At 41.3% G+C, this 27,674-nt stretch overlaps 1 protein-coding gene across 9 annotated transcripts in view; it reads right to left on the minus strand.

Moving 5' to 3' along the window:
- Window positions 1-6,082: 6,082 nt before the first annotated feature.
- Window positions 6,083-27,674, minus strand: part of ELAVL4 (ELAV like RNA binding protein 4) — an 80,139-nt gene continuing 58,547 nt past the window's right edge. For all 9 annotated transcript variants that reach the window (XM_085585673.1, XM_021529152.4, XM_021529145.4 and 6 more), the window contains exons 3-7: window positions 25,108-25,211; window positions 15,052-15,205; window positions 14,479-14,704; window positions 13,043-13,081; window positions 6,083-8,845 (exon numbers count right to left, since the gene is read on the minus strand). In XM_085585673.1, the coding sequence (XP_085441799.1) occupies window positions 8,518-8,845; window positions 13,043-13,081; window positions 14,479-14,704; window positions 15,052-15,205; window positions 25,108-25,211 (851 nt within the window). In that variant the 3' untranslated portion in view covers window positions 6,083-8,517. The remainder of the gene's footprint in view (window positions 8,846-13,042; window positions 13,082-14,478; window positions 14,705-15,051; window positions 15,206-25,107; window positions 25,212-27,674) is intronic.

Here is a 27,674-nt window from a genome sequence, read left to right on the forward strand (position 1 = left end):
AATGTTTAAGATTCGATTTCTCATAAAAATGCTGGCAAAGGGCCACACAGGTCTGTGCACCAGCTGATAGGGATTAATCCCAGTCCCAGGCTGGCAGTTTCCCATCGATAGCCAGGGCTGGGCAGGCAGGGCTGCAAGCCCATGATTCAGCAACTTCCCTGATTAATCAAGCCACTTGATTTTTTATGCATGCGAGCGTGCCCAAGGCAGCTGCGATAAGTCGGCTTCCAGGCAGAGTGTTAGCAGTGCTGGGGATGTCAAAGGGTTGCTGATATTGATATAAATATATAGAGAGGCGTAGTATTCTGATTAGGCTGTGGTTTGAAATAGTCTTCGGCAGCGTTCGTTCGCTCCGTTGATAGAATCCTTTCCGCAAATTTCCCCACGCGTTGTACCTCTGCTGCTGCATTTCTTAATTACGGATACACTTTATCTGAGTTAAACATGTCCCAGGCCCCTCAGCATAAATTACACCCGGGGTGTGTGTACTGAGAGCACTTCCCAGGTGTGTGAGAGGATAAGTGTGTGCTAAAGCAGCGTGAATCTCAGAAAAGGTTTAGGAAACCTTTTCATTTTCAAAAAAAAAAAAAAAAACCCACCCTGCTAAAATCCCTGAGAACACCAACCCAGAGCAATTTTCTTCTGTGGAGGGGAATGCTGTATCTTGTATTTCCTACCCTGTGGTTTGGGGATGTGCAGGTAGAAGTGCAGATGCTGATGGGCTTGGTGGCAGAAGCGTGTGCTTTGAGCCAGCGTTTGTAGCTCTTTTATTGGTACCATCAAGTAGTAACAGGGAAAATGCCACTGTGTTTTCCTGGCATCCCATTAAAAAAGAAAAGAGAAGGGCACCTGCATTTCAGAGATCAGTGGCACAGCTTTGGTCATCCTAATGCTGCAAAAGACAACTTTTTTGAGGTGCACAGCTGGTGGGAGTGTGAGGAGCAGGTCCCAGGCTCATTGACAGCCTGTGGCTGCCAGTGAGTGCCCAGCAGACCTGGGGGTCAAAGCCAAACATGCAAAAGGCAGAGGTGCAAAGAGTTTGGCTTCCAGGCTGCTCCAGCCTCCTCCTCACACCCAACCCTGGGTTTCAGTGGTGTGTCCAGGTCCAGAGGCTTCACTGCCTGTCTTGGCAAGCAAGGTTTCACAGCCACTTCCTCAGGGCAGATCAGGAAATGTGGCTTACTCTCAGGTGGTTCTGCCAGGTGTAAACAAAAAAATAAGAGCAGTGTGTTAGAAGAACATGGGAGGCAAAATCAGAGAATGAAGGTTTGGCTCCAGCGGACTCAAAGGCATGCAGATATTTGTGATTGTCAGAATTTTTTCATGGCAGCAGTAATTGTTGATATTTATTTTTCCTCACTTCAGTGGAGCAGTGTTTGTTAATAAATCTAATAATAAAACATCCACAACAATTGCCAGATTTGCCAATTTTTTTTTCTTCAATAAACTGAGCATGAAAAAAAGGAATTTTGTTTTCTGTTTTGTTTTGTTTTGCTTTGTTTTTCTTCCCTGTAAGAATAGAAGACCTGGGGTAAAGATCTGGAACCTGTAAGGAGCACCTCAAAGAGTGACTTTTCCTGACCAGGAGAGCTCATATATAGTTTATACAACTTGCATTGTGAGCTGCAACATTTATTGCAAATGCACCAATATAAAAAAACAAAACAAAACCCCAACCCTGCTAGAATTGACTCACAGATGGACAAATTTGTTATTGTTTTCATGATCTTTTGCAATGTGTTTGCAGGTTTCCACAGCCTTGTTTAAATTCAAGGCAAGGACCTTTTTGCACCAACTTTGCAGGATTTAATTTGTGAGTTGTACATTTAATTCTCCACAGCAGATGGTGATGTGTGGGTGTACTGCTGTATATTTGCAACAGATTCCTTATCTTACAAAATTAATTGTCTCATGTGCTGATTTAAAATCAGAATTGTATTGTTTGTAAAAAGCTAATTCTTGCATATCAATTTGCTGGGACCTGTGCAATTCCAACAAAATGCAAGGAGGAAAAGTCCAAGTGCTGCTTTAAAACAAATGGATTGTGGCACCTCTAGTCAGTCCTGATGTTCAGACTGAGGAGGCAATTACTGTGTTCGTTTAAAAGTAACTAAATAAAATTTAGTATTTTGGGACTGCCAGGTTGCCTCGATGTTGCTTGGGAAAGTTTCTGTGGCAGTTCAGCCACACTCAGTGACACACACAGTGACACCCCAGCACAGCCAAGGCTCCAAACTGAAACCCTTTTCCTTTGGAAGGGTTTTTTCCTCAGCAGGGATTTGTAAATGATTGCTTTTTCAATGGCATTGCTTACATTCATTTTTAGAGTTTAGGGGATTTTTGTTCCCTCTAATTTGATAAACTTTTGTGTCATTAAGAAACACCAGTGCTCTGGCCATGCAGCATCTCAGGCTCCTGTCTGGGTCTTGGAGGAGAAAGAGAACTTGGGAGCATTTCAGGGGAGGTTAGGCACTCACCAGCCCCATGGCACCATGTGCTTGGGCAGCCTTAGGTGGCACCAAAAATGTGGCTTTGTCTAGGACAGGGTCACACTGGTGGCCTTGGAAAGGGGGGCACCCAGGGCCTGAACGATTGTGGTGTTAAACAGGTGTTCAGGAGGACAAAATCAGGCCAGAGGTGATGGTGATGGTTCACCTGCTCCTCCTCCTGTGTGATGGCTACTGGGCCACTGTGGCTGGCTTATCAGAAATGGAATTTAGGGGATTTGGTTAAATGATGCAGTGGGTGCTGTGGGCCTGCAGGGAGAGTCTCCAGTGCAGGGCACCCTGTGCCATGGGTGGATGGACAGAGAAGTAAATCCTGTCCCCTCTGTCCCTGAGGCTCCAGAGCAAGGCTGGGCTGACCCAAGGATCAGGAGGGCAGGACGAGGATGTCACACCTGACAAGGGCCCGGGGGGCTCAGCAGCACGAGGCTGGAGGCCTTGGGGACAAGACACGTGCTTCTGGTGACAAAAACAAGCTTCTGGACTTCCTGGCAGAGCAATGCGTGGGTTTACTTGCTCTCTGGGACAGGGAATATGAGCCTGCTTCAGATTGTGTCTGACTGTAAGCAGCAGTAGCTGGATCTCGCTTGCTGACAGCTCCAAGCCCCAATGATGTGAAACAGAAGGTTTATTGTGGAATGAATAAAACAGAGGTTTTAGGATTTTGTTTTTTGCTACTGCACAAGAAAAAATTTGCAGCTCTGTAATATTTAAAATCTCAATGAAATTTTAGATGAAATATTTTAAAATATGCTGGACTGGCATTTAAAAATATCAGTGATACCTTAGGAGTGTGGCAAGCAAAGCTTCCAACTGTGTCTGAAAAGCAGCTGTTGCGTGTGTGTGTGCATCCATCTTCCCAGTTATTCCTACTGTGAGGAGAAAGAGTATTTCAGAAAATTGTTAATCTGGAAGAACCAGTCTGATTTCTTGTCTTTAACTATGGGTGAGTTAAATTACCCTTTGCATGAACCCCCCCTTTGGGAACTTTCCTTCTTACTGCCCTTTCCAATGCTCAGCTCTGGCAGATTTATAGGAACAGGCTTTTTAAAACACAGGTTTTGTGTTTATAGGAGGTAGAAACAATTCAAGCTTGGTGACTCTTCAGTTTCTGTTCTCCTGATCACCCTGGTGCTGTCCTGCACACGATCCCACTGGAATTTCTCAAGCACACCAGTGGCACACAGTGTTTCTTGGAGACACCTCAGAAGTGCCTCTTGCACCAGCAGTACCACTCCCCTGGGCACTGAAGGTACCCCCAAAGCACCTGGGCTGCAGGCCCTGCACTGCAGCAATGCCCTGGAGCTGCATCCCACAGGATTTGTGTCCATGTGTGCTCGTGGTGCCTCGTGCCTCCCTCCTGCAGCACTCCCTGTTTGTGCCCAGGTGATGTGTCCCTTGTGAGCTACTGAGGCTCAGCTGGAGTGGCTCCTTGGTGTAGGAAGTCAGGTATTTTCAGAAGAGAGACACTGCATTAGTCTGAGATGTCAGAACTTTTGTGAAGTTATGCTGGATTTGATCTCTTTTCATTTTGCTCTGTATGCACAATGAATTACTTCTGTGCAGGGAGCTCAATCTGCAAGATCTCCAGGGCAGGGAGCAAACCTTTGCTGTCACCACACTTTGACCTCACCTCTCTCTAGCCATGCAAGGCAACAACCCTGCCTGGCTTCTGGTGATGGAGAAAGGCTTCCCTGGAACAGCCCTGGGTGTCCCTGTCCCAATGATTCTGAAGCTGATCCAAGTACCCAGGCAGCTGCCTCTGCCTGATGCAGTGCATCCAGACCCCCCTTCCCACTGGAAAGGAGGAACACCAAAGCAACTACAAGCTCAGGGGCTCCAGGAAAGCTGAATGGCCTCAGTGTGAATTTAAGGGTAGCTCACTGCTCCCTTGGAGCTGTCAGCTGTTATTTCCCAACACAACTCCCATCTCAGTGCATTCCAAGCCCAGCTCCGTGTCTAAGGTAAGCTGAAGTGGAACACAAAGTGAGTGCACTTCAAACACCCTCCCCCAGGTGGTTTTCCATTTATGCAGCAGGCTCACTAATTGCAGAAAGAGTGATTAGCCTTTCAAGAAGGAAATATAAACCTTGATTACTTTGAATGTGTGTTAGTGAAATGTGGTTCTGATCCCAGCTGGGCAGAAACTGTGTTTCAGTAAAAGTTTCTCAAAATGCTCCCATAGGAGCAGCATGGGCAACATGTCTGAGATGTTTTTACCCTGTTCCCATTTGTGATACCCTCAAAAGGAGAATGAACTTTGCACCCCAGGTCTCTAAAGCCAGCAGAGTCCTTTCCCTCATGTTACTGGTGTGCTTCAGCTCACAGGAGCTCACCAAGCTGCTGAATGGGGAAACGGATTCCATATGAGATGTAAAGACAAGGAGCCAACCCGTAAGTGGAAGTGTGGAGATAATCAAAACTGGCCCCAGTGCCAGTTGTGTTCTGACTTAAGAGCACCCAGACCATGCCGTGATTTTGGTTACTTTCTGAAGAAAGGACAGCAGAAAAATTAGGTGACAACCCTAACAAATGCTCTAAAGCAGCTAGAACCATAGTAAATAGTGCTGGTTATAAAATAGCACTTTCTTAAATGGAAAGTGCAGGGTTTTCTTTTAAATGGGCTGATGTATGTTGTAAAGTGTATATATATGTATATGATCAAAATATGTGTATATACATATATAGGCAGATGGAAGGATGATGTTTTTCAGAGCCGAGTCTTTAAACAGACCAAATTAACCATTTCTGCTTTTTACTATGGCATGGTGAGGTGGATTTAAGGATGAATTAAGCAAGCTGTAAACTTAAGAACAAACTCATTCTGTGGCTTGAAATTAATTATTATAACCAACATGGTAACTTAATCTCACAAAAACACGAGTTTATTAATAGGTGAAGGAGCTGAAGAACCACACAGTCCATCCAGCCCTCTGATAGTTTCCTAATCTCAGTTACGAAATTCAATGCTGCAGTTTTACAAGGTACATATTCTCAATTAGTGAATGTTACAGAACATAAACATGAAGTGAATATTTGTATTAATGAGATTCAAACAAGTCAACTGAAAGAAGTATCAACTCTAGTTATAACACATGGTGAAAAGAATCAAATTTGGAATGTGATCATATATACTGTTGTACATCAGACAATATGTACACTTTCATATTGCATGACATTCATAGCATATTCATAGAAAAGTCAAACTAAATGATGGCTTAAAAACTATTATCACTGAAATTTGCTCACTATGATTTAAAGTGTTGTTATTGACTGAGTTAATATTTTCATTGTGTAAAAATACTGTATATAGTAGAAACCCTTCAGCATCTTCCACATTCAAATAAATGAAAGTTACAGTTTGGTATTTGGTGTTCAACATCTTAAATTAAACGGCCGATTCTTTCTGGCCTTCGGAAGGAAAAACAAATCATGAATATGCTCAATCTGGTTTGACTAGAACGTTTCTCTCTTGAAGACCTTGCTTCTGGAATCAGAGACTAAACCTCGACCTCGGCTGAGGTGCGGCTGGGAACACTAAAACATCTGAACACACTTAAAAAGGTGGAAAGTCCATAGCCATTCTACACACTTTCATTTATTGTCTGGACAATTAAAGTACAAATAATTCAAACACAACAAGGTTATGAAAAAAACATTTACAATACTTTCCCTCAGAAATGATCTAAACTAGCAAGGTTAACATGAAGTCATTCATTATAACTAAAGTATACAACTGCCTGGTCCTAAGAAAGATTTTTTAAATTATTATTATTATTCAGATAGTAAAACACATCGTAGAGAAAAGATTCTGACATGCCTTCCCCACTAATGCTTAGCAAATGCATCAAAACTTTCCCAGCAAACTGCGCTCATTCATAGCAGATGATGTATAAAGGTTTCCCTGAACATTGAATGAGTGTTCCTTTAAACTAAAATCTAACATTGTTAAAGTAAAAAACTGATAAAATTATGATGCAGCCTTTGCTTTTAGTTATTTGTCTACTACAAAAGTTTGCCTCTTCAGTGTGAAAAATCAATACTTAGTCTACATGCAGTTAGTGGGTATAGCATGGAAAAAATGCACAAAATAAGCACAAGTTATAAATAACCATAACGTTTTATTACCATTAAGACTAAACTTGTATTGAAAAGATTTTATATAACAAGACAAGAAAAGCAATAGCAAATTTAACTATCAACTAGATTATGCATAGCGAGTAACTGTTTCTAGTACTCAGGGAAGAGCATGACCCTTTTTTGTTTTAAATATATAACCGTACAAAGCACAAACATACTAAAATGATCAGTGCACTGGACATGGGAGAGCACCCCCTCAGTCATTTTGTTCCCTTAGCTCTGTTTTCCCCAATCTGAATTACATTAAAATAAAGACCCAGTTGTTTTCTTTTCTACTGTGCAGTAAGAAAAAATATTCACAACAAACATGACAATATATCAAACAATATTTCTACACAAGTTACCTTGATACCTCTGTCACTTAAGTATCATAAGAAAACATTTTAAGACATATACAAACAAAACTAGCAAAGTGTTACAACTTATAATAAATTAACCAAAAGAAAAAATAACTTTATATATATATATATTTATATTATATATACACATACACACACAACAAAATGACACAATAATATGCTTCTTCCCATAGTTTAAGTAAACAAATAAGTAGACTAGCCAAACTAGCTATATTTGATTTTGGCCATATGCATCACATCGGCAATTAAATAAATAAGTGTTTCAAGCAACATAAACAGTGTTCCAAATGTGCCAACACAGCCCAATTATATTAGCTTGGGCTATAAAGTGAATTTGAAAATTCTTAACAAATTTAAAGCAAATGTATTTTTTTCTAAACACATTACATTTAACTATGATACTAAGATATGTAAATAATTTTGTAGCACCTACTGCTCAAACCAAGGAAGTTTTTGATCAAAAAATTAATTTTTTTAACTTTTGTTCTGCTGATATCCCATACTGATGACTTAAAGAAAAACCGTCTTGCAACTCATCTCCTTGCTTTTGGGTTTTGACTGTGGGTAACTGCGTGCCTGGGAAGAACACTCTCCCGTACTGTATTTAATATTTTTATTACATGCTATGAAAAGATACGAAGATCATCTGTTTGTAGCCCATCCTTCAAAAAACAATCTACTAATCCAGTTTAAAACACACATCTTGATCTCTAAAAAGTTACCAGTGCAGTATGAACATGACAAAGTTGTCAATTTCCCCTAAATTAGCCAGTCAAAATATTTTTTCTCAAATCCAGATTCTCTTGTAAAAATTCTTTATATTTTATAAAAATAGATTTTTCTTGAAACCCATTTTCAGCAAAGAGACCACCTCTTTGGCAACATTGTTAATGTTATTTAAATTGTTATGTCATCAGGTATCCCCCGTTACCCCATTCCCTAACAGAAGACTGTTTAGTTCACATGATACAAAAGAAAAAAGGAAAAATAAAAAAAGTTGCAAAATTATGTTCTTCTTTTTGCAATTTTTATTGTTCCTCTTTAATTTGCGTGGGGGGTTTACCAATCTGATTCAATCAATGTTTTGAAAAAACAGAAAAGAAAACAAAAAAATCTTTTTTTTCTCGCTTTTAATCCCATTAGTTCGTAAAAATTGTTTTTTGTTTTATTATTTTTTCAAATGAGTGAATGGTCATCTTAAAAAGACCCACCTTCAAGGAAGGTAGTAAAACTAGCTGGCCGGGTAAAAATCCCTGCACATTGTTATCTATGTATATTATATTCAACAACGACAGCTATGAAAGAACATTCAATGCATCAAAGGTTTTTTTTTTTTCTAAGCATTATAAAATCCTTTCCTGTTCCTCACAGGATATCCAATGTTTTAATACTTAGGCAACACTGGCTTATAAAGTCCATGGTTGAATATAAGCCTTGAAGAGTTTTTTTTTTTGTTTTGTTTTGTTCGTATATATATTTATATATATATATTTTAGTAAGTAAGGATATGAAATTCAGGATTTGTGGGTTTTATTGGTTTTAAAGGAAACTTGCAATACTCTGTCTCCTAAACGGTATCCATTAAGGCTGGCAATCGCCATGGCAGCTTCGTCGTAGTTGGTCATGGTGACAAAGCCAAATCCCTTGCACTTGTTGGTGTTGAAATCACGGATCACCTTGACATTATTGACCGCTCCAAAGGGACCAAACAACTGCCACAGCACGCTCTCATCCGAGTCAGGAGACAAGTTGTAGACGAAGATGCACCATCCAGTCCCGGTGTGACCAGGGATGTTCATTCCCACAAGGCTCGTCATACCATCAATTGTGATCGGAGAAAACCTACCGAGCAAAAAGAGGGGTCTATTCTAAATACATCTCTTGGCAGGAGCTATAGGGGTCCAAGACTTTAAAGTCAATAAGCCAATGAAGGTTCTGGATCCTGTCCCTGGAAGATGACCACAGAGCCACCCTTCCTCTCTAGCTCCTGCTGAAGTGGAGGGGAGCTGTGCTAAATAAAATTGCCAAATCTGGGCATAAATGCATCTCCCTCTGAGGATGAGCCCCACTTAGATGTGTACAAAGACCTCAGAAAATAAATGCTTGAGGACAATCTGAGTCAGAGAGGGCCTACACACACTGTGATAAACAACAGCTCGTGTAAAAAGGGCCTGCAAAAATTTGCCACTTATTTCCAGCACTGATATAAGTTTCAGGACAGAGATCTAATGCTTCATCTCCTACTAGTCTGCTGTGAAAAAACCCAAGCAAACTTCAAGACCTATTTTAAAGATTAATAAGAAATGCCTTTGTCAAGATTCAGCAATAATGGTAGCTTCTTCAGCTAAAAATACTATTAGAGAGATGTCTCTAAGTGGTAGATTTTATTTGTCTTCCTAACATGGTCCTTAATTGACATACACTGGAGAAAAAATCCAGGTAATAAAGCATCCTAAAGCCAGCCACATATGAAAGAAGGCTTATGCAGCAATTGTAGGATAAGTAGAACATAAATATAATTAATGAGCACATCAACTAATACCTTCATATTGTGAGGCTTCATTTCCACGACAGGCTTCAAGGTCCTTCAAAAAGTCAGTGCAGGGACTAACTCCCAGAATTCAATAGAGCACCCTACTGTTCTCTCCCTTGCTGTCCTTTGGGACTTCATCTGCTGTCTTCAGATATTTGAGGTAAAGCCAGGTGTTCTTGAACACAGATCCATCACAGGATAACAAAAGCTGGGCAGGATCTTTGGCGATCATCTGATCAGCCTCCTGCTCCAAAAGCAAGGCAAACTTCTCAAATGAGATCTGCTGCTCATGGCCCTGCAGAGGGAAGCTTAGGAAATCTCCAAGGACAGGAACTCCGCTCCTGCAGCCTCTGCTGCAGGGCTCCATCCTCACTGCGAATGAGCTCCCCTTATCCTCAAGTGGAATTTCCCCTGCTGCAGCCTGTCACTGCTGATTGTTGTCCTCCTGCATCTGATCTCTGCAAAAAACTTGGCTTCACCTTCTTTCTAAAGCCCCTTGTAGCAGCAGTCAGGGGCTAAACTCTACATTTGCCTTTCCCAAACTTCAGCGTGTTCCTGCAGCTTTCCAAGGTCTCCCCAGTGGCAGCCATGGCCAGCAGCAGTGACAGCCCCTGCTCCTCACCAATTCAGTGTCACCCGCTAATGCGAGGAGGGCGCAGCGCAGCCCATGACTCAGGTTATTAATGAAGATGTTAAGCAGTATCAGCCCTCAGGATCAACATAATTTTCCTTTCATCAGGGTGGAAAAAAAATTGACATGCTTTCTGAAGCTACACTTTGGGATATGTTTTAAAATAACAACTGCTCAGAGGAAATGTCTTAAAAATCCAGTTTCACGTGTACCTTCAATATGATGAGTTTCAATACCAAAATGGAATAATAATTCCTCAGGATTTTCTGAGCAATGATTGAGGGAGCAGAGGGAGAGACTCTGCTGCTGAGCAAGTTCTTGTGCTCTCTAAAACTTTTTACACTTGTAATAATTTCCACATTTCACAATCTGCACAATATTATGCAGTGTATATTAAATAACCATAAAGGGAACTACACACTTGATGGTTGCTCACTGTTCTGTTGACGCCTGACGGCACTTTTTATGTATATTCAGGGAAAAAGAAGACACTTGGAATATACATCTTAAGCTGAGGATCATCACTGGGGTGTAGCTGTGCTGTAAATGAGCAGTTCACAAATGCTCACAGCATCAGATCCTCAGGAAGGTTTGCAGACAGTCTATTAAAAATCCATGGCAATTTTCCAACTCAACTTCACTTTTGCAAATTCTTATCTCAACACATTTTAGTTTCTCTCCTGCACAGTGAAACCAGTGACATTATCACAACAGTTCAGCACAGAAAGGCTGGACAAGGCCAATTTCTACTGCTCCTTCCATCGCAGGTGGAAATAAGGATTGGAAATAAGGCACAGTCAGGGCTTGTACATGCCAACAGCTTCAGCTCATTTTGAAATCTGGAAGATGGGACTTCAAGTCCATCACTTGCCAGTGCTGACTGTGCCAGTAACATACATAAGCCAGCAAACACTGCTTTTCTGGAATGTTTACATTTAACGTGAAATACAACACTGAGGGATACACCATGCTCTAAGTAAGGATGGTGTAAAACCTGCACAATGCAAAGCTATGTGTGTCACAAAGCATTGCAAGGCTTTGCATTTTAAAGAAATGCTGCACTGATGCAAAGGGTTAAAGTTTCCTACAGTTCACTGGAGAGCAGCTTTTCCCTGGAAACCTTTAGGAGCTATGCAGCTTTCAACTATTTATGTGCCATGAGCACAGCAGCTGCTGTAAATCCAACAAAACATGCACAAAACTGGTGCAAGTGTATGACACAAATACAAGATCACCTATCGCATAAGGAGCTTTGCTTCTAGCAAGCAATCTGAAATTAGCCTCAATAAAACCTTTTTTCCACATCAGCATGTCTCATTTTCCATCAGTACCACACAGTTAGAACAGGGAGAGCCAATCTCCTGTTTCTGAAGCAGCTTCAGAAATTACCAGTGTGGTATTTTTTGTGACCCTGCACCTATAAATTCAGGTTTTGCTAGTGCAGGTACAATTGCCAAGGTTTGCTGAGAGGAGATAAGAACTAATTTAAGATGCCTGAAAAATGACTTTGAACACTGCTGTGTTTTTAGAGTAACACTGCAGACAATGTTGAGAAAGCAGATGTATAACCCATAAAGGCAGGTAATTGCTCTTTTCCTCTGTTCAGCTAAGCCTATCCTGCACCCCATGCCAGCCCAATTCCAGCAAAGGAGCAGCAGCAAAGACCCAAGGAAACCTCCCAGAACAAATCCACCCTTCTGACACTGACTTGCACCTGGACAGACACTCAACTGGGAGTGTTTCCATGTTTCTGACAAGATATCAAGGAACAAATAGGGTGGGAGAACACAGGAGAAGGGGTGTGTGATAAAATCAGGCAGGGGAGTCTGACTCACCGTATCCCCATCAGCACTAAGGGTGTCCCAACACAACCAACGTGCCCATGAACACCAGCACTGGTGCTGCTGGGGAGAAGCTCTAATCTGGACTTCCTCTTGTGAGTACTCAAGAGTTCAGATCTGTGCTGAGTTACTGAGGGGTTAAACCCCACCTTGCTGTCTGCTACTAGCTACTGTAAAGATATACTTACCATACTTTTTTAGAGGATGAGCTTCAAACAAAAGCTCAAGTAATTTTCGAGTGTGCTGAGTAGACCATTTCAGAAGATTAAGTAGTACTTTCTCATCTTAATCTGGACATCTTAGAGTAACATCAGGAATAAGACTACATCTTTGTTTTGCTGCAAGGATTGCTTACTCTGATGTTGCCATTAAAAGAAACACTAACAACACAATCTCATTTTAGCTACCAAACATACTCATGGAACAGCAGAAATGTTGACAGATCAGCTGAACTTTCATACATGCGTGCACATACAAACACACAGCTATTTTAAACAAACAAAAAAATAAATTTCAAGGACTGAAAAAAAATTCAAAGTATTAAACCTGTAACAAAAGAAACTTTGGGCTGATTGAGGTGCACACAGCTGTATTTTCAAGTCAAACTTATGATGTCAGATGTGGGAGAAAAGTAGTCTTAATTGTGAGAGACAACAGCAGCCTAATTCTGATTTTTGACTTAAATTTTCCATTATCAGATCAGAGATTTGTTAAAAACTCAAGTTAATAGTTTTGGTTCTGGAAAAAGCACCGCTTAGCAGAGCAACTGCAATTTCAATACTTGTAGCTGTGGCACCTAAACCATTTGAGAAGCCCACCTGTAAATAAAAAAAGGTTGAAAAACCCCACAGAACTCACGCGTGAGGCCTTTAAAGTAACAAAACCAACTGAAGTCCAAACTTAAAAAGAATTTGACATGCTGGTGGAAGAAAAGAAGGGATAAAAAAAATAAAGTTAGTGAATTAAAAAAAAATAAATTGTAGCACCAATCTGTGCCAACACGGACATCTGGCAATCTGTGGAATTCTAATTACCTCTTTACGCCATAGGCCATATTAAGCAAATTGTCCAGCCTGAAAAGAGAAGGAGGGTCTTTGGGTTAATGTCTCACAGATGGCAAGATCGCTCAATGGAACTATTATTAATAGTGTTCCATTTTCAAAGAAGAAACGTTCAACAAGTTTCCCACACATCTAAGGAGCCTAACAACTCCCGGCCTGCTTTGTTAAGTCTGAGGTTGTGCTTAAATGTCCACCAGAGCATTTAAAAGCCTTTTTTAAACTTGTCTACAGTTTAGAGAAAAGCTTAACCTACAGAGGTTGGTTTTAAAAAATGCGCTTAGGATTTGTCTTTTTTTTAATTTATAATTCAACTTTTTTTTTTGGTAATTCAACTGCTCGCTTTATATTTGCAGTTAACTTCAAAATAAAATATTAAGTCCAAAACTGCTGGAGCAGGAAAACTTCCTGATAATCTGCTATAATATAACACATTATCCCCATTTTATTATATATCACTTAGCATTAATCCTTTATAACATGTCAATCTAAATTGACCACCAAATTTTGCAGAATATAATCATCGGCTTTCCATGGCAGCACAATAAAGTCCTTCTGTCCATGGAATGATTCAGTGATAACCTCAATGGACACAGCTGCATGCCAAAGACACAAAAACAAGTGTAAATTTAATGTATCCAATGACTGACTTTTTATGATCTTTAATTCATTAGCACTTTTCATCACTGACAAACTAAAATTACTTCTGAATAATTCTCTAAAGCCAGTGTGCAACTCAGTTATGCAAATATGTCCAAGCTTTCTTTCTTCAAGGCAGACTTTTTTATTTGAAAGCTTGGTTGCCTGAGAACTATTAAGTATGAAAGTAATAGGAACATCACATATTGCTAACTCTGCCTTATGCATCAGATGGAAACAGTGTATTCAGAATGCAAAGCATAAAACATCCCCAAAAGCATCTGAAGACTCACACCAAAGACTAATACAAGGGCTCTTTATACTAAGAGCAGATATCTCAGGCTAATAAATTTAATGATACTCCTGCTGACTGGGACAGACTCAGCTTTTTTCCTGCTACCAATCCACTGTCATTAACATCAAAGTCTAAGCTGCATCAAAACTCTAGTAATACAGCAGAAAATAAAAGCATTACCCAAAAAGAGAGAGAGAACAGGACAGTCACTGCTCATTTGATTACCAGAGTAACTCTATTCTGTCCTTCCTTTTTCTACGAGCCTTCATGAGATCTGATTGTACAGTACTTCAGCTGTTTTAGTAAATACAACATGACTACTGCTGTCAGCAGATTTTCCTCCCCATTCTCCAGGAAAGAATATTTAATTTTACAAACAAAATCAGGTCAGCCTACGCAACTAAAGCATATTTTCCTGCACAGCACCTGCCCCACACTGTTGTCGCTGGTGGAACTCAGTTCTTTTCCAGGTAATTACCTGAATCTTTGAGCCTGGTGGTGAAGTGGTCCAGGGTAGCGTCTGTTGGGAGACTGATACAGCTGTGAAAGGAGTGCCTGGCTTGTTTTCTGGCTGGGGTTATTGGCAAACTTCACAGTAATTGGTTCTGTAGCACCACTAGGCTTCTGGCCATTTAGTCCCTTTATGGCTTCTTCTGCCTCTATTCTCTTATCAAAACGGATAAATCCCACACCTCGAGAAACCCCTGGGAAGTAAAAACATGCAAAGAGATGAATATTCGAAGGAACAGCCTCATTTATGCAACGAACAAACTGAATGTTGGGTTCGACTTCACACAATGGGTGGTTTGCAAATTAAGAAAAGTCCTGTAAAGAAAAAATCCTCTTCCCAATCTCAGTAATTTTAAGTAAACAATATTCTGTATTTTGATAGTCCCTCATTAAAGAGACAGTAGTTATACCTCTAGTTACATTTATAAGGAAACGGACACTGCATTTTACACTAAAAGTCAAAAAAACCCAGCTGCAGACATTTGCAATTTTGCCACTTCCAAAAAAACCATGCACGTATCAAGAAAAGTTTTCTTTTAACCTGTGACTTGATCAACCAGAATCCGTGAGGTGATGATGCGCCCATATTGTGAGAATAACTGCTCTAATTCTTTCTGGGTCATGGTTTTGGGAAGGCCGCTGACATACAAGTTTGCATCCCGGATGGATGCTGAACTTGGACGGGCATATGACACCTACGGAGAGAAAAGGAGAGCAGTGTTAGTGAGCTACAGCCACCCTTGGCATTTTGGACAGACAATGCTCTGCTCTTTCACAAGACATAGCCCTGCAGTTCAGACAGAACCTGCTCTGTGAAACCAGCAGAGCCAGGAAAGGCTGGAGGAACAAAGGAAGAGCTGCAGAGACCTTAAAACAGACACAAGGGTTCTGAAGTGCACTGATAAAATAACCACTGTTCAGAGGTGGATTAATGTGCACCTTCCCACACACGGCTCTGTAAATTTGCCCCCACGGGTGTGGGTGTGTGGATGATTTGCCGCAGCCAGCCCCACACGCTGAAGTTCCTGCATGTTTTTCTTTTTCCCCTCCAAGTGTCTGAAACAGATCAGGTTATTTGCAGAGTGATCTTTTGTGCTCCCTCTCTTTGTGTTTGCATCCTGAGCTGGCAAGATCTGTTCTGGATGAACAGTAAAGTACTGGTGAAATTAGACTAAATGAACATCTGCTCAGGGAGCTGTAGACTGACACTCATTGTCGGATCTGCAATTTATCATGAGAAGTTCCCTTGCATTATAAAGCCCAGAACCAGACCATAAAATATTATGACCAAGCAAACAAGAAAATCTAGCTGTGGCACTGCATGTGTGCTGTTGGAAAATTACTAATTCAAGCCTCTTAACTGCTCTTCTACCTATGAATCAGATTTATAATTATAATAGGTGCATAAAAAGCCTTCTGCACTTTTAAAATAATATATACATTTAGAATAAACACATTTAACATAATAAAAACACTTCCTGGATAAAGCCTAATGGCAAATATTCAACACAGATCATGAATTACTTTGCAGCACATCTGAAAAAATATTGGAACCCAAGCTGAACATTCTGCACTTCATTTTGATTTATTTCAATATAAACAGATCAGTACTCTCCTGCATTATGTCTTAAAATGTGTCGAGGAAGGAAGTGGGGGGGTTCCCATCACGAACACAATACATTCAGCAATTGTCTTCCCCTCTTCCTGAGCCTCAGCCTGAACACAGATGATGTCAAGTGGATGTCTATGTGTTTTATGTGTCAAAGAGCTGTCTTTGTGCGCTCCACACCTAAAAATAGATGTTGACTCAACACAGAAAATTATGTTAATGACTAATATTTGCTTCCTAAATCTTCTCTGCATAATAGCAGACAAACACTAAGGATTCTAGATTTTAAGGTTTTTGGCAATTTCTTTATAACTTACATGTTTGTCCATAACCTTTTAAATCTAACATTTACAGAGAAGGCTGGGGAGAGGAGGTGGAAAATTCAGGAAAAGAAATATGAAATAGAGGTTAGATAAAACATTTGCATTAATAGAGGCAAGCTCAGGCACACAGCACAAAGGCTCAAGCAAAACATGAGGAGCAGAGAAACCTTCAGGTGCTGAAAAGAAGAAGGATATTGGGGTAGAAATTATTTTGTGCCACAGCCCACGAGTTTGATGGGGTGCAGCATTTCCATCGCTTCCCTGCTGGTTCTGAATGCCCCTCTGATGGATCCAGGACCAGAAGACACATGGATGGCACCACTAGGCTTTTATGTAACAAGGCTCAATCCAGACCCTAGGGGACACCAGGGATAATCACATGGTGCTTTCACCTACAGCTTGTTTTGGTGTTGGGGCACTTGGAAAAGCAGATTCTCCCTCCCCACTCTGCAATGCCTCACCTTGAGAGGGCACTCTAAGGCACCTACAGTTTAACCTACTTTAGGAATGACAGCTTAAAAAACACTTAGGAGCCTCTCTGGAGTGAGGGTAGGGATCTTACCTATTTCTCAAAACTGAGAACAGCAAAATGAATAAAAGTTCCTGGGCAAACAGCCAGGGGTTTCCTTTGGGTTTCTCACTCTGGCACATTCATTAACCAAATGCCACATTATAGGGAAGATGAAAAGTACTGGGATATGCAAAAAACACTACTTCCCAGAGCAATGAGTGCCTGACATTTTATATATATACACTTCTACTTACAGAAGGCTCGCTGCTCTCGTGGGCCTTGCAGGCAGGCAGAGGAAGGAGAGGCTGCTCACACTCCCGACCCTCTGCTCACAGCACATGTGAACACCTATTGCTGCTCAGGTCTAGTTTTTATTTCCTCCTGCAATCAAACATTCAGGCTGCAGGGGAGCCTGAGCCAAAGAAAGAAGCTGCCAAAAGCAACTCAGCCGTCTTTAATATCAAGGAGAAAAGGTTGCGGAGCTGAATGGACTCAAGGCTGGTAATGTCAATTATTTATCTGCTTTTGAATCTTTTTCATCTTCCCTCTGAGGTCAGCCAATGACAAATCGATCAGTTGGAGTGTGCCATCCTGCTTTTAAGCTATTATTCAGTTAGTGCTGAGGATGGGATGTCTTCCCATGTGTGAGCTATCAAAGGAAGAAATCGCCCACCCTGACCCTCCATCACACCAGAAGCTCCTTATGCTGTGCGAGTTAAAATGGGAGCAAAAACCAGCTCCCATTTTATCCCTGCAAACCGCAAAGCGCTGCGTGAGGATGCTGCATTAATTCTTTATATTCACACTCAAATTTTTTTCCCCTTCCTTTGCTTACGGCAGTGTTAGCACCCTGTAATGAAACAGTGTTGAAATAGAAAAGAGTATGGAATCCTAGCCACCACAAGGAATTCAAATAATGAGCTAGAGAACACCAAGCTACTGTTTGACCCAGGCATTTCTCAGCATTAAAATGTTTGTCCACTCGTACAACGGCTGAAGGTCGAACCGGCGCTGGATTTCACTGCGTAAGATCATTTAGGAGTTCTGCGGTCAAATTTGCAAGGAAGATAATAAAATATTGTACAATTCATTTAATGGCTTGCTGGCCTCAGATGTTCGTTTCTATAAATACATATATAATAACTATGAAAAACATTTAATAGGACATTTCTCATCTGACACTGAGCATTAGCCTGTGTTAAGGGCTTCTCTTCATAATAAAAAGCCATCTCCAGAGGCTGCACCACTATTTCCCAACACCACTGCAGCATCACAAGGTCCAGCATTTCATATCTTCCATGGCAAAGCACATTTTTCTTCAGGTGCACAGAAAATATCTCAAAGTAATTATCTTCCCTATTGATTTCCTACCTGCTTTCCCATATAGAAAACTTTCTGAAGAATTACTAACCTCGAGACTCTTCAGAACATAAATTGAATCGGTTTGGCCTTCCCAAGCCAGAGCCCACAGCAAAGGCACCTAGAGGCATGAATGCATCCCATTTGTCTTATGGAACAAACAGCAGCAGCCATTTGAACTCTGCCACTTAACCACTCTGCTGCTGCTCCCTGTAAGAGATGCCTTCCTGTGCAACTCCTGTGCTAACATGGACTTCTGAAACATCCAAGTCCATTTCTAGAAGGCTCCTTGTAAAATTAAACTCTGGTATCCTCTGAAGAACTACACCATCCTTTCCTGGAATGATATGCACTGCCAGCATAGCCATGCTGCCCTGGACACATGTGAGCAGCAGCCAAGCAGCTAATTTTGCAGATACCAACCTTCTCTGAGATCTATCTTGCTCTGCATCTACCATTCCTCACTTGGAGAATGTGAAAGCATGCCGGAGCCTTCAATCACGGTGCAGCACAGGCACCCAAGTCACCCACCCAGGGCAGCTGCAGTCCCCAGGACATCTCTCCAGCCACAAGCAGCTAAGGGGCAGTCAGTGTTAAGTGATTCCCTGGGCTTCCAGAAAGTTTGTGCAACATTCAAAAATACCAGACTTCTTGGTGACCTTAATACAGAGACTTTGCTTTGTCTTTTTGAGACTCTCTGAAATACAGGATTTCTTGTACAATTTTTGGGGCGAGTCACTTGGCTTTTTTCTGCCTGAAGTCCAGTTTAAAAGGGGGACAACCCTTCCCTCACTTGCTGCCCCTTATCCCACTGGTACAAACTGGAAGAGCTTTAACACAACCACTCAAAAGCCTCACACATGTAAATAAAGCACAGTCTCACTTGTTTAATGCACATTCAGAACTAGTAAAATTTGCTTAGCACCACTGAACGGGCTATGGCAGAGACATTTCCACACAGCCACTTCCAAACCTTCAACTGTGTCCTCATTTTGTGCAAAACCAGATTTGGGACACCCTCCTGTGAAAGCTCTGTGCTTTGTCAGAACAAGCAAACACAAAAGGCCTCTGGTCCAGAGGCTGAAGACCAGGATCTGGAATACTTTCACTGCTCTGTCCTTCCTCTTCCCTAAGCCCTTGGCTGGAGGATGGAGGGGAGTGACAATGCACTTTACTGTTGAGCGATTCAATGCCATTTTACAGAGATTAATTATAATTGCAGGTACAATGGTCTATCCCATCGTTTCAAAAAAGACATCCATAGATAATAAACCAGGAACACTCTTGGCTGGACCAAGAGCAAGGCTAAGGGAAATAATTGCTCTGGCTCTGTGGAGTGGAAAGGACTCACTGGCAAAACCGAGGCAGTAAAAAGAGAAATTGTGATTAAGAGAAGATGCATGAAATTAAGAGGCAGAGACCCTCTGGTACCTGCTGAAAGCAGCAGAACCAAAGCTGAACCTTCAAATGCAGCACTGAAAGGTCCTCTGAGCACCAGTATCACTGCAGGCAAAAAGAGCAGAGGAGGGTTTGATAACAAACACTACAAAGTCCAAAGGGTTACACTGACAGAGGCTCCTAAAGAGCAAAACAGGAGTCAACTTAGTTGAGGCTTTCCAGGTCTGCAGCATCTTTCAAGTTTCTGGTCCAAGACTTTGTCTTGGGGAGCAGCAGCCACAGCAGACAACCCCTCTTTGACTAACTGTGAGCTACATATAAAAACAAGCAGTTCATTTTAGACGGAACTATAAAATAGCTACATCCTAAACCTGCAGTTTGTGCCAATAATGTGAATTTTCAGGAAAGGGGAAAAAAAGGGGGCACAATGCAACTGCACACAAGACACAAACCCACAAATCCCTCCTTGTTGCAGTCCAACATATGCAGCTACTCCCAGCACTTCGCCATCTCTTCCTCCTTGCAGAGCATCCAAGCTTCTCCTGTGCCTTGCCCTGATCTCTCTATACACCCTCTCCTTACCACCCAGCTTGTACAACATCCCATTTCTTCCGAGGGACAGGAGGCTGCAGGCAGTGCCCAGCAGGCTTGGTGGCCCTGGGGAGACTGTGGACAACACTGGGTTTTGGCCAAGCACTGCACCAAGGGCACCCAACACCAGAGCTCTGCTACCATCACTGTCAGCAACCCAGCACTTTTTGGCTGCCACCCAAACTGTGTTGGGCTGCACCCACACCTCCCAAGGAGTCTAGGATGGGGTGCAGGAGATGCAATCTCTTCCCCAGCACTCCCTGCTGCAATTCCTCCTTCGCCGAGCACGGCTGGAAGGCAATCATTTTGACAAATGACTTTGTAGGACAGAGAAGTCTGAGGCTGCTGTTATTTGGTTACCCTACAGTGACAGGATGGTTTGTAGTTTTGTGGACAATTACAAGAATTAACATGGACAGATTTAGAGCCTGAGTTTTGTGGAAATAGCTGGCATTTTGAAAAATGCCACAGAAACCAAGATAAATAGGAAGATCTTTCAGCAGTAATGTTACTACTTTATTTTCAGAAAAAACAGCATTACCTTCTCCCACAGCCTTAATTTACTGTATTTTAAACTAAGACCATCCAGACCTATTGATCAAAACAGGAGAGTAAAGCAGAAATACAAAATTCCATGCTATTCATTAAATTTAACTGAAAATTAAAATAACTAGAAAAAGCCTCTGAGCACAGAGGAATCATCTTATCCGTTTGGTATTTCACCATTCGATAGATATGATGGATTTAAAAACTGGAGGTTATCAAGGGCTCAGAGAACCCAGATTCCTGCTTCCCTTCTGGGGACATCTCCCTTACCTCCAGCAGTGTCACAGCATGTACCTGCTCCTGTGAGGGAAGGAAGAAGCAAACCTATTTCTCAGGCAACAGAGAAAAAGGAAGGGTGCACAAGACTGCACTTTAGGGGGTCACTAGCTCTTTTTAGATTTCAAACTTCCTTTCAAAACTGTTCTGCCCTTGTTCCAATGAAGCCAGGTCACCTGAATCCCCAAGTAAATTGTAAAACACTTCCTTCGCATCCTTTCAGGCATTGTCCTTTTTTCAGGGCAAAGTAGCAGTTTAAACAATCTGTACCCCATGCATCACACATCTTATTTTCCTTCTGATATTTGATGCAACTGAATTGCCAGGCAATCTTCAACAGCAGCAGTGACCTTTCATATGCTTTTATGGATGGGCAAATTTAATTTCTAAAAATAGATTCAATTTTTGGAATATATATTTATTTCAACACACACTGTCTCTTCCCTCACTCTAAACTGTTTTGCAGAATTATGTCAAGCTTTAGCTGTAAAAATAAAGTGAAGCTTTTCTCTCTCACAAGATGATGCTGCTACGAAATGGCGTAAATAAAATATGCACTACGATCAGCTGAGGAGGAACAAAATGTGTATAACCTATTACCACCAAACACAACACTCCCTCCAATGCTTTTCCCCAGCAGATATTCTGTAAATCATCACCTCTCAACTTTGACTTGAAAGGGCATCATTGACTTAAATAAAATGCACATAAATATTTTAGCTGCTAGAGTGAAAAGGGATTATTTATCATAACAATGACAGAATAAAAAGAACATTTCTTCAGTTATTTTAGTCCACACATCAGAGCCGACTGTGCCTGGCTGTTCTGCTGATCCTGCTATTAAGCCAGTTCTTTCTGTGACTGCATGGCTGTTTTGCAAGGCATCAGGAGAGAGAGAACATTAAGCTGCCACAAAAATGTTACAGAAGTGAAAAGGACAGCATCTCAGGCCACATGCATAAAATACATACATTATTTTTAAACAGGAATTAAGCCTTGTGGGGTCAAAAAATGAGTGCAAATAACTCCCCAGAGCCACCTCATGTTCAGTCTAGGTGCAAGGAACAGCAGAACCCACAACACAGATGGGACAAAGCCAGCAGGACCACAGTGACCTTGGCAAGCAGAAGTAATTTGCCACTGTAAAAGGGCTTTCACAGATTACTCATTTCAACTTTCCTTCCATCAAAACAGCTCCCAAAAGACAGCCAGAGAAATTCTACCTGGAGGACTGCAGCTACCCAACACACATGGACAGGGGCCAAGGTTCAGCCCATCCATCAATGATATTTACAGATTGTCTGAAGCAAAAAACTCAGCCACATTCATGAAGAAAGCAGAACAAAGTAATGTTCAGTGCTCTTCCAGCTCCATGTTCTACTAAATATTTTTTAGTCTACAAAACTATATGCCACCAAATTCCTTTCGAGATGTTCTCTTGGGGGAGGTTTTTTAATGCAGCAATGGTGCATTTTTAGTAACTGTAAAGGGCATCTGTAGCTAAAGTATTTGGGTCTGATAATTAAATATAGTATTTCCAACAAGTTTAAATACTTCAGCCTTACAAAGAATGTCAGTGAGATGCTTTAAATCAGTATGTGGGGGCAATGGGCAAGTGAGGAAATTCAGCAGCGCCGAGTCCTGTTCCTCATCATCACCTTGAAACCCTTGGAAAACCAGAGATTTCTCCAGCAACACAAATGCCACTGGCAGCACCAAATACACCTGATTTATCCCTCAGCATGAACAATGGGAAAGCTCCATCCCCACTGCACAGTACTAGTGAAAGCAGACCTAATTTATCAGAATTTCCAGAAGTGCCACATAATTAAAAATACAAAAAAACCCAAGGAGGTAAAGGTAAGGTAATCACATGCAATTCTGCAATGAAAATTTGGGTTGGAAACCACTGATTAGATGTCCCCGAGGCCAAAACTTTGGCTGTTGGAATAGAAGGCTCCCTTGGGTTGGTTTTAGGCAACTGCATAAACCCAACTTTATTTAAAAAAACCCAAATCCTATGCTTCCTCCCAGTCATAGAACTTATGCAGCTCCTGTGCATGTAGATTAGATCAATCCCTTTGTTTATTATTAAATTTTAACAGCTTTTAAGAACCCCCCAAATTTCCTTTTATATTCTATGCTAGTCTATGAGCTATTAATAAACATGAAAACACCAAACAAATTACTGAATTTCTAAAATTTATACTGAATTAAAAAAAAAAGAAAACAACATACCACGAGTAAGATTTTACACAGGAAGTTCCCAGATAAGAAAAGTCTTACTAAGAAGATAAAAAAGGCATAATGGTTTAATTTTGCACATGAGAAATATATAATAATCATTGGTATGGGTTCCAGTTCCTTTTACCACATGATTTTCCTGTAACCTTGAAATATTATGAATGTAATCGCATTGCTCTGGTTAACACAAAAGAAGAAGAGGCAAAGCAACAGAGGTACTCAAGGACAAGAAAGCCAGTTTTTTCCTACGGTTGAATAATGTTCAAAATATACATGTGCTGCATGAAAAACTGATCTAGATTCTTCAGGTTCTACTGAGTTTTTAAAAAGTATTTTCGAAATAATTTTTTTTCCTGATAATGTGCCTTTAAAAGCAATTTGGAGAGCAACTTTTCACTGTAAGTGGAAACTGCTGAGTCCAAGCCTGCAGTTCCACCTGCAGCAGTTGATAAGATGGTAGATTTTGCTGCCTTGCCTTACATATTCCTCTAAGTGTTTCCATTAGCTCTTCAAAACCATGCTGTGAGCATTTTGAAGTATGGCCCACATGCCTATCTGTGGGATGGAATCTGGATGGTCTGAGGGAGGTTTGGAAGCAGCCTTTTCTATGAAATCCATGCAGCTGCTCCACCACTTTCATAACCCTCAGCTCAGCTCTTCTGCTCTTCACTGATCAAACATAAGGGGAAAAACTTGCTTGACACAATCCTCAGAAATATACCAGAATCCAAGAAATATTTTTGCTTCAGGGAATACCACTTTGTCTAAACTATAATCTTTAGCCAAAATGCCAAAACCTACAGTATTGGCCACATTACACTGTACCTTTTTTTGCAAGATACAACATCACTGGCATTACTTGTACCAATATTCAGTACAGTAAAAATTCTATTTTTATATTAACACTTTTAGCTTTGAAATACAAATTATCTGCAGAAGAAAAATTAAGAAAATGGTGCAAATCAAAAGCCAGCATTCAAAAAAAAATGATCAAAGCAGTTTCGGATAATTTGAATCTGATCTGCTGTTTGCTCCTCTTAAATTTTTTGATTCACATCCCTTAAGCTGTATATTTGTCAGAATTTGGGATGTGGAAATCTTCTGTAAGCTGTTCCGTAACAGCTTTTTCAGCCATGCAGCAAAAACTGTGACAGTGCAGAAGCTTGCTTTTCTTGTGAGACCACTTAAGAAGGTCATTGAATAACTAATGGTCTATTACAAACAATGGAATAAAGAGACTTCGGTGGGAAGTCTCCAGCTTTTAAAAGAATAAATAAAATTAAGGATGTGGAAATTGAGATTTTTTTTTTTTTTACAATAACATATTCTAACTTTTGAGAAACATGCTTTCAACACCTGATAATGACAGGAGTGCCACTAAAGGAGAACTCTGTGACAAAGTATTTCCCAAGAAAACATAAAGAAACCTGTATCTTGTGAATACACCATCACGTACTTCACCTGTTTATGGATAATGGTATCACTCTGGCTGTTCTATTCTACATTTAAGCCTCACTGTCATGCTTTAAAAAGCTTCCTGTTACTTTCCCCTCTCTTTAACAATAGCAGCAATTTCGGAGAAGAGAGATTTCATCTTCTGCATGTCCGCTCATTGTTCCAAGGAGGAGCTCGTTAACCCCCTTACAATGGAGAATAAAATAGTGATGAAATTGCCAGAAACAGTTCCAACTACTTTCTCCTGTTCCTGAATTGAGCAAAAGACATTTTATATTGTCTTACCTTTATGGTTTTGGTCTGGAGTCTGAGTCCATTTAAAGTGTTAATGGCTTTCTCTGCATCCTTTGGATCAATGTAGTTAACGAATCCATACCCTAAACTCTGCCCTGTTGAAACACAAAAAATAAAGAAAAAAAGACTCAGTATTTTTCAGCACAGGAACGACTTTCAAGAGTGGAAGCACAATTTTCTTACACTGCTTATTCCATCCTTGCTTTCCCTTACAGTCTCTGCTATTTTCACCATTTCTTTATCTCCTTAATACAGGGGGAGCCATCATAACTTTAAACTGCTGCTCTGAAGATCCTTCTGTAAGAACGAGAAGCTGCAACCCCTCACCCTGCCTTCCCCAGGAGTTTACTGCAAAGCATGCATGAGGCTTAACAGCAACAGAACTGTGTAATAGTTTTGTGCTGAGCTCCTAATAAATATAACTGCCTGACCTGCCAGTAACAAGGCCACCTCTTAAATAAACACACACATATAATTTTGATGCTGTTTATAAACAAGTCTTGAAATATTTAAACCGCAAAATTAGGAAATTGCATTTTTACACTAACCTTGAAGGAGCTGAGGAACAGAAAACCACCTTTACATCTCTTTTTACTGCTCACCGAGCAGCCAGTAAACAGAAGAAGGGACAGCCCAAATTGCAGCTGGGCGAGGAACCGTGTTAGAGCTCCCCTCGGAGCATTTGAGATGACAGCAAACCCAAACAGTGCAACAACTGCTGCTGTGCACGGGATGGCAGGAGCCCACTTCAGCAGCCAAAAGCCTTTCAACAGCTCCTGTTTGCCCAGCCAGACCCGTGTGTGTGCCTGCAGCAGAACAGACACGGTTAATAACTGGGGTAAGTGACACAGGGCTGGAGAGGCCGTGCTGTGGGCACTGCAGGGATCATGGACATGCACAGGGCTGGGAGAACCCACTCTCAGGATCTTCTCCCAGCTCCCGAGCAGCAGCTTTGCAGCACCAATTCTATTAATGCAACGTGACAGACAGCCGCTTCCAGATCCCTTCCTTCGAGCATCCTACTGAACTTATTTTGCATGTTTGGAAAACACAGCTTTTTTTTTCTTTAGGCACATGAACTCGGAACATATAATCATGAACACACAGATAATCACATTTCAAGAATCAGTAAGCCTAAGCAGGCAGGTGAACCATCCTGTCAGGCTCCCTCTCATACACCCTTTCTGTGTATCTGGAGCACAGCAAGCCACAAAACCACCTGTCCCTCGGCACTGATGTGCAGGGAATCAAAATGCTCCTGCTCACGCAGGCAGTGAGAAAAGAAACATGTGAAAACCCCTCCCAAGGAGAGGAGCAGCATTTGTGGAGATTTCTAGCCACGGGAGCAGCAAGCAGCGACCCAGCTCCTGCTCACCAGGAGGAAGGGGAGGTTGGGAAGGCAGCTGCACACCAAGTGCCTTGATGTCCCCTGGAGGCACAGATCCTGCCTCCCAGCACAAAGCTTTGTTTCTTTGTCTCCTGGACTACAAAAAAGCATCTGTGTGTTTCTCAAAGTCAGACACCACCAAAAATACAGCGTTTGCTGTAACGCAAATACAGGGAGCGCTTCTGTCTTACGAAATCAGATCAAAGCCCTAAAAGCTGCTAACTATGCAATGGAAGACTCTAAAAATCCATGGAAACACTGCCGTTCTTGCCTGAAATGCCCACATGCAGGCGAAGAAGAAGAAATGGCTGTTTTAACATACAATACAGCCAGGGAGCAATTCCATCCCATCAATTTAACCTCACAAAACAGTATAAAAAACATACTCAGTCTTCCTGGAGAGCTGAACTAATCTCAGCAAAAATATTCTTACCCAAGTTACATGACATTAACCAAGAATGACCTGAAGTCTGGCTGAGCACAAAGCCTGGAGCCAAAATAAAGATACTTTCCCTGCCATGCCTTCTTCTGTTTGCCTACCTGAGGTATTTTATACAGCCCCAATCCCTGTGCCTCTGAACACATCAAATCTTTGATACATTTAATCCTAAACAATCCTAGGGAGAGGGAAGACATTATCTAGGAAACAAACATCTTTTTAAGGGGGGAAGGAGACACAAGGACCAGAGCTTGGATAACCTGTGTTTCTATCCTTTCTCTGTTAATCATCTCTGGACTTCAGAGGTACACAGGGCAGGAGTAGCTGATATGAGATTGGGATTTATGTCCAATGTCTGATCCTGGGCTCCCATGTCTAGCCACCACTATTCTCAAGGCACACGGACTGACTAACCTCTACTTTTCAACAATCTCCCATGGAGACATTCTCACTTCTGTAAGCACTTACACAAGCGAGACCATGGACAGCAAACCCACTGCACTAGCAGTAGGAAAAGTGAAATCAATGGCAATACAAGAAAATAATGAGTTCACAATTACACAACCTTATTTTTGAGTCCCCCAGCAGCATTTTAGTTATTTGGATACCATAATCTCATTCTCACTATCAAGTGGCAATGTCTAAATGTTCTCTAAGGTGAAGGATAACAAATACCAAAACAAATAAAGTTGCTCTTGTCTGCATGCAGGACTGCAGAACTTGGCTTAATGA

The sequence above is a fragment of the Lonchura striata genome, chromosome 8, assembly GCF_050655825.1.
Source record: "Lonchura striata isolate lonStrDom1 chromosome 8, ASM5065582v1, whole genome shotgun sequence".
NCBI classification, from domain to species: Eukaryota; Metazoa; Chordata; class Aves; order Passeriformes; family Estrildidae; genus Lonchura; species Lonchura striata.